General features: G+C 44.1%; 1 protein-coding gene across 2 annotated transcripts in view; it reads right to left on the minus strand.

The window, feature by feature from the left end:
* samd12 (sterile alpha motif domain containing 12) overlaps positions 1-16408 on the minus strand; it is a 129562-nt gene that overhangs the window by 90129 nt on the left and 23025 nt on the right. For both annotated transcript variants that reach the window (XM_069681655.1, XM_069681654.1), the window contains exons 2-3: positions 13390-13598; positions 1248-1377 (exon numbers count right to left, since the gene is read on the minus strand). In XM_069681655.1, the coding sequence (XP_069537756.1) occupies positions 1248-1377; positions 13390-13598 (339 nt within the window). The remainder of the gene's footprint in view (positions 1-1247; positions 1378-13389; positions 13599-16408) is intronic.

Consider the following 16408-nt stretch of genomic DNA (forward strand, 5'->3'; position numbering starts at 1 on the left):
TGAGGAAGAGACGAAGCTCCACGGTTAACTGTAAACTTGATCTAAAAACATTTTTTCTACTGAAATTAAGCGCTTCACTTAGATTTTCTACATTTCAAGTTGTCCATGTTTCTGTAGCAATGTGAGGAATATGAATGTTACCGGACCAAAGACTGTATATAATTAGTGGAATTAGCCGATATGTTATGCACACGTAACGTAACCCTGCATTCTTCCTAATGTCCAGCAGGGGGCGACTCTATTGGTTGGAAAAAAGAAGTCAGCTTGAACAGAAGTTAACGAAAAAATGAGCCTACTTCTCAGTCGACACATTATCTCAGAATTAGTTTCTTGATCTCTAATTTGAAGATTGTTTTTTAACAGCATGACGTTCAGTTTGTATTTTATGGTTCCTCTTACCCCTCGAACCCACAGGATCCGTCTCCGGCGTGTTCCGTCTGCGCCGCGACCTCCGGAGTCGATTGCGCCCATTCAAGTCAGTGCTTGTGATTCCACAGCACGCGCTGCGGTCCGTCTCCGGCGCGTCCCAGAAGCGTGTCTCCACTCTACTCCGCTAAAGGTACGCGCCGGGTCTATTTTTGACGGAGGCCGCTTCGTCATTTCTCAATGATTTGATTTCTCAATTATCGCGCAATAATGTAGTTCTCCTGGATCTCGCGAATCCAGCTGCTTGGGCCAGCACTCCGCTGCGCTGCAGACCAGACACGCTTCCTGTTTGCGAGGTCTTGCGCCATTGACGGATCAGAAACGCGGCGCAGACGGAACGTGCTGCAGACGGATCCTGTGGAATCACAGGGTTAGGGTGAAACAGTCTATAAAGCAGAGTGTGCTTTAGAGTGTGGCTACCCTGTGACTGGCAAGACACTACCACTGCAGCCTGTCAATCATGATAGAGTTGAAACAAAGCGTATCGAACCCGTCGTCCAAATATGGTTGCTTCTGGTTCCAAAAAAACACAAGATGGCAGCCACCAAAATGCCCAACTTGAGCCCTAAAACATTGGTCCACAAACCAAAGGATGACTAGGTTTTTTATAAAGTCTGTAGACTAAATAAACACTTGACAACGCAAAGTACTGCATCAAAACATCGAGTGATCTCCACCCTCACCTTGAGCCGTCACAAATGATCGGATTGTCAGATATAAACGTAAGCATCAGCCACTATTCTCCGAGAAAGAGCTACAACACAAAGACAGTGTTTCTAAATGTTGGATGACCATTTTCCAGTGAAGGTGCAGAGCGGTACCTGTGATGTCGTGCTGTTTGAAGGAGTCGCTGTAGATCTGGTGCTGGTTGGGACAGTGTTTCTTCAGCCACTTGCACACGTCCTGCTGGGTCCACAGGGCCACGGGTTTAGACAGCTTCACATATCCTGGCTGAGAGAAACCAAAAACATTCAGATGAAGAGACATTTCAAACGGTTAACACTCCTTTTTATATCATTTAAGAAGAAACAATACTTGAACTGTGCTGTAGAGAACAGATTTCACATACTGGTCAGAGGACACTTCTACTGTTCACGGTGCGTTCATGTGACACCTTCCACCTGACTGGCTTTGTCATGTCATATTTACAGGCGGCTGTTTGACATTTTCCCTCAAGGGTCGATAAAGTATTAATCTTTTAGAGTAAAAAGGACACTGCTGCACGGACACTGCACGTTTTCATAAATAAGTCACACAGTATTCCATTTATTCAACATATCTGTCAATAAGCACGACGTCAGCTCTAAAATAAATGTTAACAATAATAGAAAGAAGAAGAATTAGAAAACATATGGAGCCCTAAGTGGCTGGGACACGTTCGTATGTTCGTGTCTGTTTTTGCTTCTAAAGCGGGCTTGTGAAAATGTCATGTGTAAATTCTCTAACGATGTGTTTTTTTAATTAACAGGTCTGATAAGCATGTTGAATGGAATTTCCTCTCGGTGAAGTATCTTGAATTTTATTTACAGCAGCTTTTGTTGACAGGTTGCTCATCTTTAACACAGCATAGCCAGAAGTGCAAAACAACAAAACATAAAAACAAGACAACAGTAAAGTTCTGCCTTTACTGGGGGCCAGTGGACAGCTGCATTTCACACATTTGCTTGCTGGTGTTATGTTTTCTCTTGTTGTCAGAAAATCGTTTAAAAAAAAACAACCCTAATAATAAAAAATGGCAATGTTTCAGAGCATGAAAAGGCACCTTAAATTAAATTTGCTTTGTCCAACCAATTGCTCGCAAAAATCATTACCACAATTTGGGTCCATAGAGAGATCATGATTACTTAACATGACTAATATGTCGTCTTGCCTTGGGCTGAACCAAACATGCCATAGTCTGGCTGAGAGAGATGCTGCATTCACGTGGATTCAAACACAGACTGAACCACAGTGACCGGACAATGCTTATTGCGCACAAGGTTTTTACCCCAAGCCAAAATTATCCACAGACATCTCCTCCTCCTGCCCGAAACAAACCCAGCGACTAAATCAGGTGAAAACAGAAAAGGGAGTTTCAGTAAAAACACAAAATCAGTGTTTCTCCAAAGCTCTTCTTTGGCTGGACTTAGCAGTCAGGAGAGGCTACTGGCTGAGCTAGCTAGCTTGTGACTAGACGCTTTGCTTGCTTCAAGGTTAGGATTACTTCACTTGAAAGCTTCTACCAGGAGCCCATTTATCCACAAAAGTCTCCTCCGCTCTAAAACAAGAACAAAAAAACACTGACGGTAAAAAACAGTGTTTCTCCAAAGCTCTTCTTTGGCTGGACTTAGCAGTCAAGAGAGGCTACTAGCTGAGCTCGCTAGCTTGCTACTAGACGCTTTGCTTGTTTTTAGGTTAGATTTCCTTCACTTCAAAGTTTCTACCAGAAGCCGAATTATCCAGAAAGGTCTCCTGGTATAAAAACCTGCAAAAACACTGACAGAAATGTTTGAAGTTTAAAATCAGTGTTTCTCCGCAGCTCTTTGGCGGGGCTTTGGGGGCTGCGAGCGGAGCTGCTGCTAACTTTAGCTCATTAGCTGACATAAATACTTAATCCTGTCAAATCCTGACAGTTAAAAAACACGATGACATGTATTGAAACACTAAGAACACAGTTGTTAGGATTGCTACATATTAGTCTGACAGTCAGCACTAATGGAAACTGGGATTAACGTGCATCTTAAATGTAAAACAGGAGACTCGTGTGGGCTGAGACAGGAGTTTCAAATGGAAAGGAAAAAAGGAACATATATAAACTGCCAAATTAATTTAAATAAGTGCTGCCCTACCTTTAATACACGTAATATCATAACAACATCTCTGCATTGCACTTGCTCCGGTTGTAAGATACTATTCTGCTTTCAATCCTTGAGCAGCAGGCAGCGCAGTCGCCTGCCAAAGGATCCCTCTTGAAAGTGCTGGCAGTGCTTTTGATTTTGATTGAGGGGCTACTAAAATTACAAACAGAGAGAGGTGATTAAAATTTCACATCCACTCCCCTCCACTCCAGCCTGTGCTCTCTGGCTGCCGTGTGGTGTGGCATAGCAATGGAGGCCTCCTCTTCCTCCTCTCCAACCACAGAGAGAGAGCAGAATAACAGGTACTGGCAGAATGTTCCCTTTCTGCTTTGTCTTCTCTCTCCTTCCTCCCCCCCCCCCAACATCATCTCTCATCTCTCCCCCGTATTCAATCTCGCCCGGTCCCTGTCAGATCTATCACATTGTCTTTCTCACTTCCTCTCTTCACATCTCATCTTCACCATCTCCCCCCCCTCTCTCTCCATCACCTGTTTCTTATTATATGGCACTCGCTCGCTCCCTCCTGCCCACTCGCTCCACATCTACCATCCTGGAGAGAAATAAGAAATTGGGGGAGATGTTCACGCTGGTTTTTTGGCATGTGGTCTACTTTCTCTGCAGGTAGGCGAAGTGACAGACGGCCAAAGCGAGCAGGTAGGCAGGAAGGCGAGGCTCTTAATGCGATGGCTTGGCAGCCAGAATCTGCAGGGAGAGGAGGGAAAAGGTATCTCAGGACAAAAACCACATTAACCATTAAACACAGCTCGGCTCAATGCTAATTAACCCTGACGAGGAGCCTGAGGCGATGACAGAGAGAGAGAGAGGCCTGGATGGAGAGAGAGTGCGAGGAAGAGGAGTTTGGGAGCGGAGCAGTAGCAGAAGAGGACGCTGGACGGACAGACAAGGCAGAGAAATAACAAGGAGAGGAGGAAGAATACGACCCAGAGTGGATTCTCATTTTCCATGAACCCATTTGTGAGTCAATGGCCATCTGTGTTTTACATTCTGCCCTGATTTAGCCCAGAGCCGCGTTCCCCGGATCCGGCACCATAGGTGAGCCAGTGCCTTCCTGCTGACGGAGCCAAAGGGCGAAGGAGAGAAAACAGCAGAGAGAAGAAAACAGGAGAGGAATCACGCTCAAAGAGCTGCGTTTCAAGAGGCTCCGGGCCAATTAGAGATTTGAGTGACAGCAGAGGGGTGAGAGGAGAAAGCTGCGTTGTTTCTAAGTGGGATACGTCTGGAAGGAGGCTCATACACACGTACGTATTCCCACATGTGCAGCACAGAAACACCCACGTTGAATCAAGAAGTGAATGCAACATATACACACACAAACCATCCAATCACCACGTGTAGCGCCACTGTCCTTGGCTTTAATTGATAACTGAAAGCCTAGTATTCTCCATGTTACCTTAGCAACAGAGCAAGGGCGACCTCAAAAATTAAAACGATGAGAATAAAGCCTGTGGGGGGGGGGGGGGGGGCATGAACCAGGGAGGGGAATAAACATCCACACGCGCATTAACGACTCGCAGTGGAAAACTATTACTTACATAATGAAGCATGTAATCGTGCCAACACTGATAAGCATTTAAAGATCCAATATGAATGCACTCAGCTAAATTAATCAAGAGGCAATCACATGGCCCCTTTGTGGAGACAATATTGGAATACAAAAAGAGCTGGGAATTAAAAGCGCTGAGAGGCGTTCGAGAGCAAACGCCACGTGACGGAGAGAGCAGATTTGGCAGCGCGGAGACGGAGAAATGTGTCGTGATTTCATTCTGGCTCGGAGATTGCGAGGCTGATTGCAGGTCAAATGGCTTCACACTCAATTAAAAATGTTAACTACAGCAGCAATTAGCACGTATAAAGACATTGTTTTGTGGATAATTTCCTGTATTAATCACTAAAGTGGCCACAAAGACCCTTTAATGTAACATAGATTTCAGTGTTCTGCTTACTTCACAGAAATATAAGAAATTGAACCTCAACCCGGATGTTTCCGAGGACAAAAGAAGTGTGCAGAGTTCGTTCATGGAGCAAAGAAAATGCATACACGGGTGGGAAGCAAATATTCAATAGCTCTTTGACAAAGAGATGTAGCTTTTGTTCAGACCCATTACAGCTGTCGAGCAGCCTTCATTAGCAGCAGTATTGTTTGTCGAATGAAACACGGCTGCGTTCGAAAACAATCTGGGTTCATTGTTCAATGATGTTTTGAAAAACCAGACAATATGAGCGAACTGTCTCAGATAAAGGGGACCAGCTCGATATGAGATGTTATTTCAATGTTAAAGAGACTCGAGGTTTCAACTCAAACCCAAATTTTCATTTAAAGTGGGAAACTATTTAGCTGCTCTTTTTATGCATTACTCCCTGATATAACACCTGGACTAAACCTCCATTTAAAGTGTTAATCTCGAAGATCTCAGTTCCTTCTCTTTGACAGCACCTTTAGCGATAAACGATAATTGCGGGAGCACACTTCCCAGATATCCAGACAGTGTCGCATGTGTGACGTCCACGGTTGCCTCTGGTTGTAACTCTTGATTTTCCTCGCTGACGGTCGCTTTCCTTTTCAGACTGTTTGCCTTCATCTGAGCGTCGAGTTCGTTTCTTTTTCTTTGGATTTTCACTTATTTTTGAAGTTGTATCTGAAGTCATCGATCTTTTCTTTGTTTGTTCAGCCATAGTAGATTACTGTTTACTCGCAACACTTGCAGAGACCGGAAAAGCAGCCGCTTAGCTCCGCCTACCCTCTCTGGCAGACCAACCACTGCTGGCTGATGGAAAACGCGCGTTAAATGTAAATCTTCGACATTGTATCTTTTTTTTTCAGGTGATCATACACGTACACATGTTCCGTTTCCGCCAATAGATCCACCTAAATATGAACCAGTGCTTTAAATACAAGCTAGGAGAGAAGGAGACTGCTGCAATGACTAAAACCTTTCCTGCTTTAGCATCCTGATCGTAGTCAGGAAGCACAGGGGACACTTATCGTTGCCGTAGCTAGCTTCAGGGCTAACTCCCTTTACTTTAACACACCAGCAGCAAGCAGCATGCAAGACTAGGGAGCGTGGCTTGAGTCTCGAGGAGTCGTGGGCTTTATTATTTCCACACAGCCTAACTGTACATTCATGTTGTTGTTTCATATAACTACCATTGTCTTCTCTCCCGCTGCTCCGGTCCCTGACAACTCACGTAACTCATACACTTCCTTTCTCTCTCTCTCTCTCTCTCGCTCGCGCTACCACCCACTCTCACACACTGAGCTATCCCCAAACAGAGCACGCTTCTACTATAACAGAGTAATACTTAATGAATACAGTGCAAACAGTGGCACCACTTCATTGTAACCCACTTTAAGCAGAATAAAGACATTACATTTTTCTCCATTTGACCTTATAATGTTGTTACAGGAGGATAAGAAGTGTTTAATCATGTATGGTATTATAACACCTCTAACTGCCCCCATATTTACCACTGACTGGTTATCAATGCTAAATGTTGGTCCTCTCCCTTTACATTGAACTCGCTCACATTACACCGGTAACATTCACTGTTACACACTGACCTCTAGTGACACAACTTCACACTGCAGCCACTTTTCTTTCAAGAGTGTGACTGGACAGAAAAAAGCGCTGAGAGGAGGAGAGGAGGAGAGGAGGAGGGTGACGGCCATTAGTGTCATGTTGACGGAGTGAATGGCTGTTTGAGACACGGAGCTCGGTGTCGCCGGCCTTATCTGCACCGCACAGCTAATTAACAGCTCCGCCACGCTCTCTCTCCCCCTCTCTCTCTCTCATTACACTTTCTTCCTGCCTCTCTCTCCTTCCTCCCTGCCTTGCTTTCTCTCTCTCTCTTTACTTCCTTCCTGCCTTGCTCTCTCTCTCTCTTCTCCCTCTCTTCTTCCTCCCTGCCTCACTCTCTCTCTCTCTCTTCTGCCTCTCTTCTTCCTCCCTGCCTCACTCTCTCCCTCTCCTCTCTCATTGCTCCCTCTCTCTTCCCCTCTCTATCTCTCCTTCCTCCCTGCCTTGCTTTCTCTCTCTCTCTTTACTTCCTTCCTGCCTTGCTCTCTCTCTCTCTTCTCCCTCTCTTCTTCCTCCTTGCCTCACTCTCTCCCTCTCCTCTCTCCTTGCTCCCTCTCTCTTCCCCTCCCTGCCTCTCTCTTCTCTCTCTCCTTCTTCCCTGCCTAGCTCTCTCTCTCCTCCCTCTCTCCTTCCTCACTCCCTCTCTCTTTCCTTCCTTCCTCCCTGCCTCACTCTCTCTCTTCTCCCTCTCTTCTTCCTCCCTGCCTCACTCTCTCCCTCTCCTCTCTCATTGCTCCCTCTCTCTTCCCCTCTCTATCTCTCCTTCCTCCCTGCCTTGCTTTCTCTCTCTCTCTTTACTTCCTTCCTGCCTTGCTCTCTCTCTCTCTTCTCCCTCTCTTCTTCCTCCCTGCCTCACTCTCTCCCTCTCCTCTCTCCTTGCTCCCTCTCTCTTCCCCTCCCTCTCTCCTTCCTCCCTGCCTCTCTCTTCTCTCTCTCCTTCTTCCCTGCCTAGCTCTCTCTCTCCTCCCTCTCTCCTTCCTCACTCCCTCTCTCTTTCCTTCCTTCCTCCCTGCCTCACTCTCTCTCTTCTCCCTCTCTTCTTCCTCCCTGCCTCACTCTCTCCCTCTCCTCTCTCATTGCTCCCTCTCTCTTCCCCCCTCTCTCTCTCCTTCCTCCCTGCCTTGCTTTCTCTCTCTCTCTTTACTTCCTTCCTGCCTTGCTCTCTCTCTCCTCCCTCTCTTCTTCCTCCCTGCCTCACTCTCTCCCTCTCCTCTCTCCTTGCTCCCTCTCTCTTCCCCTCCCTCTCTCCTTCCTCCCTGCCTCTTTCTTCTCTCTCTCCTTCTTCCCTGCCTAGCTCTCTCTCTCCTCCCTCTCTCCTTCCTCACTCCCTCTCTCTTTCCTTCCTTCCTCCCTGCCTCACTCTCTCTCTCTCTCCCTCTCCTCTCTCCTTCCTTCGCTCTCTCTCTTCCCCCGTCTCCTTCCTCCCTGCCTCTCTCTCTTCCTCTTTCCTCTCTCCATTTCTCTCGACCAGTCTGGCAGGAGATGAAAATTCCCTGTATTAATTAATCTGTTACATACAGGAATAGGGATGAAACAGAGATATCTGCGTGTAAGTGTGTGTGTGAGTCTGTGTGTGTGTGTGTGTGTGTGTGTGTGTGTGTGTGTGTGTGTGCGCGTGTGTGTGTCCAGAGAGCTGTGGATCTTCTGACAGAGAATAACACGCTATGCTGGATAAATTAATAAGCCTTCACATTAAGGGGCCTCTGTTAACTTTAGTGAAGCACATCAAAGAAAGTTCAGAGCCTCTCACAGAGCCTGACCTTGGGATTGTGCCGGGTCCATAACGCTCTGCAGGGTGCGTTAACACTAAACAAGAAATATTCACCCCGGGCTTCGTATTGACTACGGCTGAAATGAGATGATTTGCTATGGTTGTTAGAGCAATCCACTGAGTCTAAGCGGCTGTTTTATGCCTCCTGTTAGATATATTGCTGAGCCTCGGCCTGATAACGAATGCAGCCAGACGGAGGATTGAGAACAAGCTCGTTGAGGGATCGTTAAAGGCACAGTCTGCGTTTCAATCAAAACAATAACAAAAGATGTTTTAAAGTTTTATTAACATAAAGCTTTCTCTCTTTTTGTTCATGTTATGTCATTTCATTAACGTAACACTCGCTAACGTAAACGGTTCGCTCACTTCCTTCCTCACTCTGTGACATCTCATCTGGTGTTTCCTGGATTTTCCACTACACAGACAAAAGCTGTAGACTCTACTAAAAGGTTACTGATTAAAATCCCGCTTCGGGCCATGCGGGCCTTTCTGTGCAGAGTTTGCATGTTCTCCCCGCTGGTTCCCTCCGGGTTCTCCGGCTTCCTCCCACAGTCCAGAGACATGTTCGTTAGGTTAACTGGTGACACTAAAATTGCCCGTAGGTGTGATTGAGAGCGTAAAAGGTTGTCAGTCTCTATGTTTCAGCCATACACTGAAAAAAGGATCGACGACATGCAGCCAATCTATTCCAGATTAGCAGAGGAGGAACGGCGAGAGGAAACGTAAAACAATCACTACATTGAAGCTTCCATATCTGTGAACGTCTGCTTCAGACCAACACAAAAAAGCTGTTCTGCTGTTAAACACGCTGACGTGTGGGATCTTTGCTGGGTTTTTTCCGGTAATTTAAGTGTGTTTTGGTTAGCTGAAGTGGCTTCGGCAACTCTGGCCCCATACTGACATCACTCATGGGCTACTCATTTGGCATCAATTTCATACAATGAGAGCAGATGGAGACGCTTCGTCCATCTATATATACAGTCATTTGTTTCCGCCCTGTGATTGACAGGCGATCAGTCCGGGGTGTACCCCGCCTCTCGCCCAATGACAGCTGTGATAGGCTCCAGTCTGCCTGTGACCCTGAACAGGATAAGCGGTATAGATAAAGGATGGATGGATGAACACTGTTGGGAACATTTAGAATAATGTATCAACACTCACCACTTCACCTACGTCTAATGTATACTAATAATGATTAATCTGATAAAAGACTAACAACTATTCTGCTATTCTGTGTATCTTAAAGGTATAATAAGTAGGATTTTCCCCTGAGTTACCTGAGCCAATCACAGCGTATAGGTGAGTGTGGGAGTGGTTAAATTTAGCAAATGGGTCCCATTCAGACAGGTAACCATGGCGCAAGAGCGATGCAGAGTTGGCCTTCTTTCTGTTGGACAGGTAGGTGCCTCAAACCAGGTAGGACAAGCTAACCGGCGGTTAGCACGCTAGCGCAAAGGTAACCGTGATGCGGTCGGTGTTAGCTCGGCGGGGTGGGCGTGTTCTTGAGTGAGCTTCTGGTGACGAAGAACCCAGGAGGAGGGGGCCAGCTTGAATGTGTTGTTGACAAAATGCAAGGAAAAATCCTACTTATTATACCTTTAATGTGTCAAATGTCTAATGCTGCAACCCTCCCATCTACCTCCTAACTAAGCTCAGACCCTATACACTTTCTGGCCTGTGTTGCGTGCTAGGATAGCTTGCAGTTTTATGTAATTATAGTCTTCATGCACTTGATCTTTTGAATTTTCCCCCAAAGAGAAAAACTCATTCTAAATTGCAATCCAGAGACACAACACCGACTGAAAGCTTACTCAGTTCAATTATTTCAGTTAATACAGAACGTCCTCCAGGTCTCTAACGCAATTCTTACTTCAGTGCTGCTTCAGACAGAACGATGATGCGGTGTAAAATAACACGATGATGCTGCAGAAACCACATATAGCACGGATAGGAGGCTATGTTACTGATACTGTGGGGTATTTGACACCACAGTATTTCCACATATTATAAAAACAATAGAGCATCTCCACTTTCTCTTACTGTGTGTACGTGTACTGTGTGTGTGTGTGTGTGTGTGATTGCACTAATTGAACCCCGGCCTGTCTGTCTGGTATTTCAGAAGCTCATCCAGGGTTTCCACAGAGGACTATGTCAGTCTCAAAGTACTTCTACTTGCTTTGATTGACAGCTGATTACCACAGATTGTACACATAGAGAAGAGAATGTGTGTGTGTGTTCTGTATACATGTGTGCGTCTATCTCCCATCTCCTCCCACTGTCCCGACCGCGGCCTATTTCTGTAGAGGAAGTAAAGAGTGTGTTCTGCATTGCTGATGACGGCTCCTTTGATCTATTATCAGAAACACAGAAGAAGAGTTGAAACAGCCTGAAACAACAGCTTGTCGTCGCCTGTTTGTTCCCTCTTAACTTCTGTGTTTGTACGTAGGATGTAGACGTGTGGAACATGCAGGATTATTTTATTGAAGTGGGTGGTTGATTTGTTTTGTTCACGGCAGGCATTCAAATTACATTACATTAGAAGACGCTTATGTACAAAGGCTGTAATTTGACCGCAGTTACTATGAATTTGTACCAAGTAAGAGTCCTATATGAGCATTAAAAACACCACAGGCTCTCAATATGGATTTCTTTTCCGAGTGTGATTAAAATGGTAACTTGATTTAGTGTCTAAGACCATGCTAGCACCTCTGCTTAGGTGTACTTAGCAGTGTTGAACAACAATGCTAACACAAGCATGCTAATATGCTCATAATGACAAATAACTATTGTAGTGGATAAGATGCTAACATCAAGGCTTCAAAACATAAGTCCACAAGCCAATGGATGACCTAACACAGTGGTTACTTCCACTTGTTTCATACAGTATGTTTAGCATGCTAACTTTGCTAGTTAACACAGAACAAAAAGTGCAACTCGGGATGAGGAGTAGTTTCGCAGGTGTTAGGTAATAAACCAAAGACCTGATGGTATTTATTGTCTTTCAGTGGATTGTTTTTCTGTTAGAAGCAGCAAAGTCACTGTTTCTGTTTGGTATCATTCTCCAATATGATACTAAACCCTTTTAATACGACCTGACCGGCACAAAACGACAACATGACAAAGGTAGCAATGAGCAGGTGAACAACGTGGAGCTTTCCGGAGCTAAAAGCCAGATATTTTCCACAAGAGCTGGGGAAGACTAAACCTGAATTTAAAGTACAGTTAATATTTAAATTAAATTTGTTAGATGGACAGACACAGGCCTCAAAATGTACGCTAATGTTGCTCCTTGTCTGCTGGATGTACGAGCCAACTGTTTGCTAACACTCTAGCTATTACAACTATTTTTTTACCGTCATACTATAATTGTATTACTTTTATTATTAATATTATTGTTTTTGTATCTTCTACGGAAGCCCTGTGATTGACGGGCGGACAGTCCAGGGTGTAACCCCGCCTCTTGCCCAATGACAGCTGTGATCGACTCCAGCCCCCCGCGACCCTGAACAGAATAAGTAGTATAGATAATGGATGGATGGATCTTCTATCCATCACTGATTTTTCTTTTCTTTGGATCTGTTGTAACACGTACATTTCCCTACCTTATATATACCTATACCTTTTTAGTTTACTGCTCGTCCTGCTTCGAATGTACTTTTTTCACAGTGGACATTTTTACATCCAACAGGAGGAAAAGCACAGGTGTTAATAATAACTTCAACAAAGGTTCAGGTGTCTGAGAAAGACAGGCAGTCAGCATGCACACAACCAGGAACATGAAATTGAAGCAGCTAAATGGAATACAGCCATCATTAATGCTACTATAATCACCTGTGCTTAAATTCCTCCTGTTGGATGTAAAAATTTCTGCAGTGAAAAAGACCTTTAGAGCCATCATACTAATACACTGAGTTGATCAATGCTCTAAAAATACCTCTCATATAACATTACAACACAAATAACCAAAGTTCAGAAAGTCACATGATGTTTTTACTTGTAAAAGTTAGAGTCTATTATTTGTAGTATTACTACAGTACTTAATAGCGCCACAAGGTGGCGTCTTCTTTTGTTTTGGTCTTGTGCTAGTGAAGCGTGTCACTGTCAGAGAGCCGTGTTACCTGCACCGACTCTGAGTGAAAACTCTCATCAGTGACAAATTGGTGCAGCTTAAGTGCCTATGTACTACTGCTCATGTATGATTAGTGAATGTATCGCCATGGAGACCTGGCTTTTGTATGGTCCATGTTACGTACTGCTGTCTGTCAACTCTCTGAGTTAACAAGCTATCCCAGGGCTTCTGCTAACCACTACATACTGCTAGCACTCTCCACCTACACCAGCCACGCTGCATAGAGTTATTAGCTGTTTACGGATACTTACTGTTAAGATTAAATTAAAATACATTCCCAACTCTGTGGATTTATAATTGCAGATGCATCATGTTTAATGCCTGAGGTTGTTTTTTCAGACACACAGCAAACTGTTTAGTGCTTTAACCAGACTAAAGAATATTTAAACCCAAGATTAACCTGGTACTTAATGGCTTCCTGTAAATCTGTATTATTTCAGTCAAATAAGACTTCATACATCAAAGCCTTAAACATGCACTTGCCCAAAGTAAAGCACCTTTTTATGACAGTTATTTAGTGTTGATCTGTCTTCACTAAAAAACGGAAGCTGTTAAAATATTTGCGATGAGTGTGGCGTAAGCTGACACTTGCACTTTGTCTGCATGCGGCGCTCTGAAGTCAACTCTCACCCGTGTCAGCTCGGACTCGGAGACGGAGCGGTGTGGAGGCGAGCGGCGCTGGTACATGGGGGGGCTGATGTCCTGGTAGGTGGGGCTGTCGTCGTCCAGCAGCACAGCCCCCGCGTCCACGCACTCCTCCTCCTCCTCCAGCTGTGACGTCAGGTCCTCCGGGCACATCTGGTGGTCGATGCCATTCTGGCTCAGGTTGCAGTGAACAGCTGCAGGGAGGAGAAGGCAAAGGAATGGATGAGTGTGCGACAGAGGGGCGGACAAGTTCATTCAAGTATCTGTATGATAATGGTAGGACTCAATGAATATACTGTTTTAAGTATTTAAACCCAAATGTTTTTGGTTTTAGTTTTCTTCATGGATCAATTTTGCACTTTACTGTAGAATTAATTAAATATAAATGCTTCTCAGTACATTGAGCTGCTTAAAATTAGCCCTATTTGATCTTCCATAGATTATCCTCTACCTCTTATTTAAGCGATTTCCAACTGCTTAATAACTTCATGTAACATGATCTTCAAGACATGTCCATGTGAATCATCCACAGTCATCCGACACTGAATGAAGTTCTGCAAAACTGTCACTAGATGGCGCCAGATTGTGATACATCGTTGGTGAGAGAAACCAATGACGTCTTCATTCTACACCACACACTCATGACATACAGTCTATAAAAACGATACAATTCTTTGTAGATCACATACAAGAACTGATTTTATTAGTAGATTAAATGATGTCAGCAAATATTAGTAAAGTTAATAAAGACACAAGCGGCTGCTGAGAGATGCCCTGCTGCTGACTAATTCAAAATGTAGCAACTTTAATGAAACATGCAAATTAAAAGTTTAATTTAAGTGCAATAAAAAACCCTTGTTACTCAATACACTCAGGTGTAATGCTGCCTCGGTCTGGTCCGGTCTGGTGTAAACAACTGCTGATAGCTTATGTTAGTTGTTATTAGAAAACTTTGGACTGATATCACAGTGTGAGATTCATGGCTTTATGGCTCTATTCGCCTCAGCTTCACTTTTACCGTTTACCTTTATTCTTCCATTTTGACCAGCACTCCAGAAAAATTACATCGGCTCGCTTGAACAAAGAGAAAGCAGGAGGTTTTTCCAAACTCTCAGTGCAGTGATATTTATGGAGCTGTCTCACCACTGCCTATGTTTTCTTTTGGTTGTGAGGGAGTTCCTCCACACTTACAAAACAAGTGAATTCAATATACATACTATCAATGCTTACGAGGATTTTGACACTTTTCCAGCAACAATATCGTTTTTCCAAGATACACAATCAGCATGCAATGCAGTTAGGAATCGGGACACTGATTTACTTTACGACAACATGCATGAATATCAAATTCAGAATGACAAAAGCAAATTAAATACAGTATGTTTAATACTTTGATTCTAGAGGCCAAGCCGGTTTCATCCTCAGCCAGAAGAAAGAATCTTTCAGGGTTTTTTGTTGCGTTTGTTAGAATGAAAATGTTGCAGCAAACAAGCAAAAAAACTGATGAGGGATCAACAATTTTAAATCCAAAGAAAAGTTGTGCGTTCTGACAAATACGGCAGTCAAGTTCAAATCCCAGGCAGACGACTTGAATATGAAATTAGGCCTTAAATCCACTGAATCAATTCCTATTCAAGTGCGAGTTATTATGTTTCAGTGCAGGCTGACTGCAGCCTTCAGGAGATGAAGGACAAAAGTCTCATATCAGCAAAAGGCTTAAATTCCTCCTCATAAAAAAGTGCATGGTACTACTTTTCTAATTCCTCTGCAAAGTGATTATTTTTAGGTTTGTTTTTCAAAGGAAGAGTCGAGCTCAGGCACTATTTTAGTCTCATCAGCCTCAGTGATGCAGCACAGAAGCGACAGCCAGCAGTGAGTTGTGAGGTGTCACTAAAATAGGCCGCTTGTCATCATGCAATCTGCCCGCTTGTTCCAAAAACACAGGCGGCTCAGGTTTGGTGAATGGAGGCCAAAGTCCCTTTTCATCACACCTGAAGGCTGCTTCGACTTCTGCTGCAGCTGCGGCTTTAAAAGGTCAGAGCGACTGTTTTCAAAAGGCTACAAATCCTGTGTTGCTTAACGGTCTACAGAGAGCGAGAGTGAACTTGTAAACAGAACAGAAGACCTGCAGAGAAAACACACTTAGCTTAAGATACACTGACAGACGTTAGTGGGCTAAAAAAAAACACTTTAAAGTGAGGCGGAAGGTGTTAGAGGTACAGTTTCCCCCCAATAAAATGCAATCAGGTATTAGCAAATTTGCTAGTCAATGGACCTTACTGTTAGCATAATTTCTTAGTGTTTCTTCTTCTACAAAAACTAGTCTTGACATTAATAATGTATATTATGGCTGCCACTTTCTACTATTGTTTAAGACAGTGGTTTTCAAAGTGGGGGCCGCCAGGGGGCGCTAGGGGGCCTCAGAAAATTGGAGGGAAAAAAAATATATATATATTTTTTATTTTTTATTTTTTATTTTTAATAACCATTTGTCCTGAACCTAACAACACGTAAACTGCCGTAATCTTGGATTCTCAAATTCAGAAATACAGAAAAATGGCCATGATTGCCCGAAATGCGTCCTCTGCCGATAAAACAGTAGACTTCTTCAGACGTAAAGAAGAGCATTTGGTCAGGCAATCTGCTGCATTCACACAGCAAGCTACCATGCCCGAGCGGGCCCTGAAGGCATAATTTTTAGCCTCATACCACATTGCTCGTGCTAAAAAACCTCACACAATTGGAGAGGATTTGATTCTACCAGCTACCAAAGACATTGTCTGAGAATTGCTTGGTGAGGATGCTGCCAAAAAAATCAACGCTGTCCCACTCTCTGTTGTCTGTGGGTTTGGGGGTCCCCGGCCAGAAGCTAATGCTGTTTGGGGGGCCTTGGCATGGAAAAGTTTGGGAACCCCTGGTTTAAGAGACGCAAAGAACAACTAATGTCAGGTAACTTATCATGTAAAGACAGCAAACAGTGAAGTGCTAGCGGAGAGAGTTAAGT

The sequence above is a fragment of the Semicossyphus pulcher genome, unplaced genomic scaffold, assembly GCF_022749685.1.
Source record: "Semicossyphus pulcher isolate SPU_LCO1_2020_fin unplaced genomic scaffold, fSemPul1.0.p SCAF_5, whole genome shotgun sequence".
Classification (NCBI taxonomy): domain Eukaryota; kingdom Metazoa; phylum Chordata; class Actinopteri; order Labriformes; family Labridae; genus Semicossyphus; species Semicossyphus pulcher.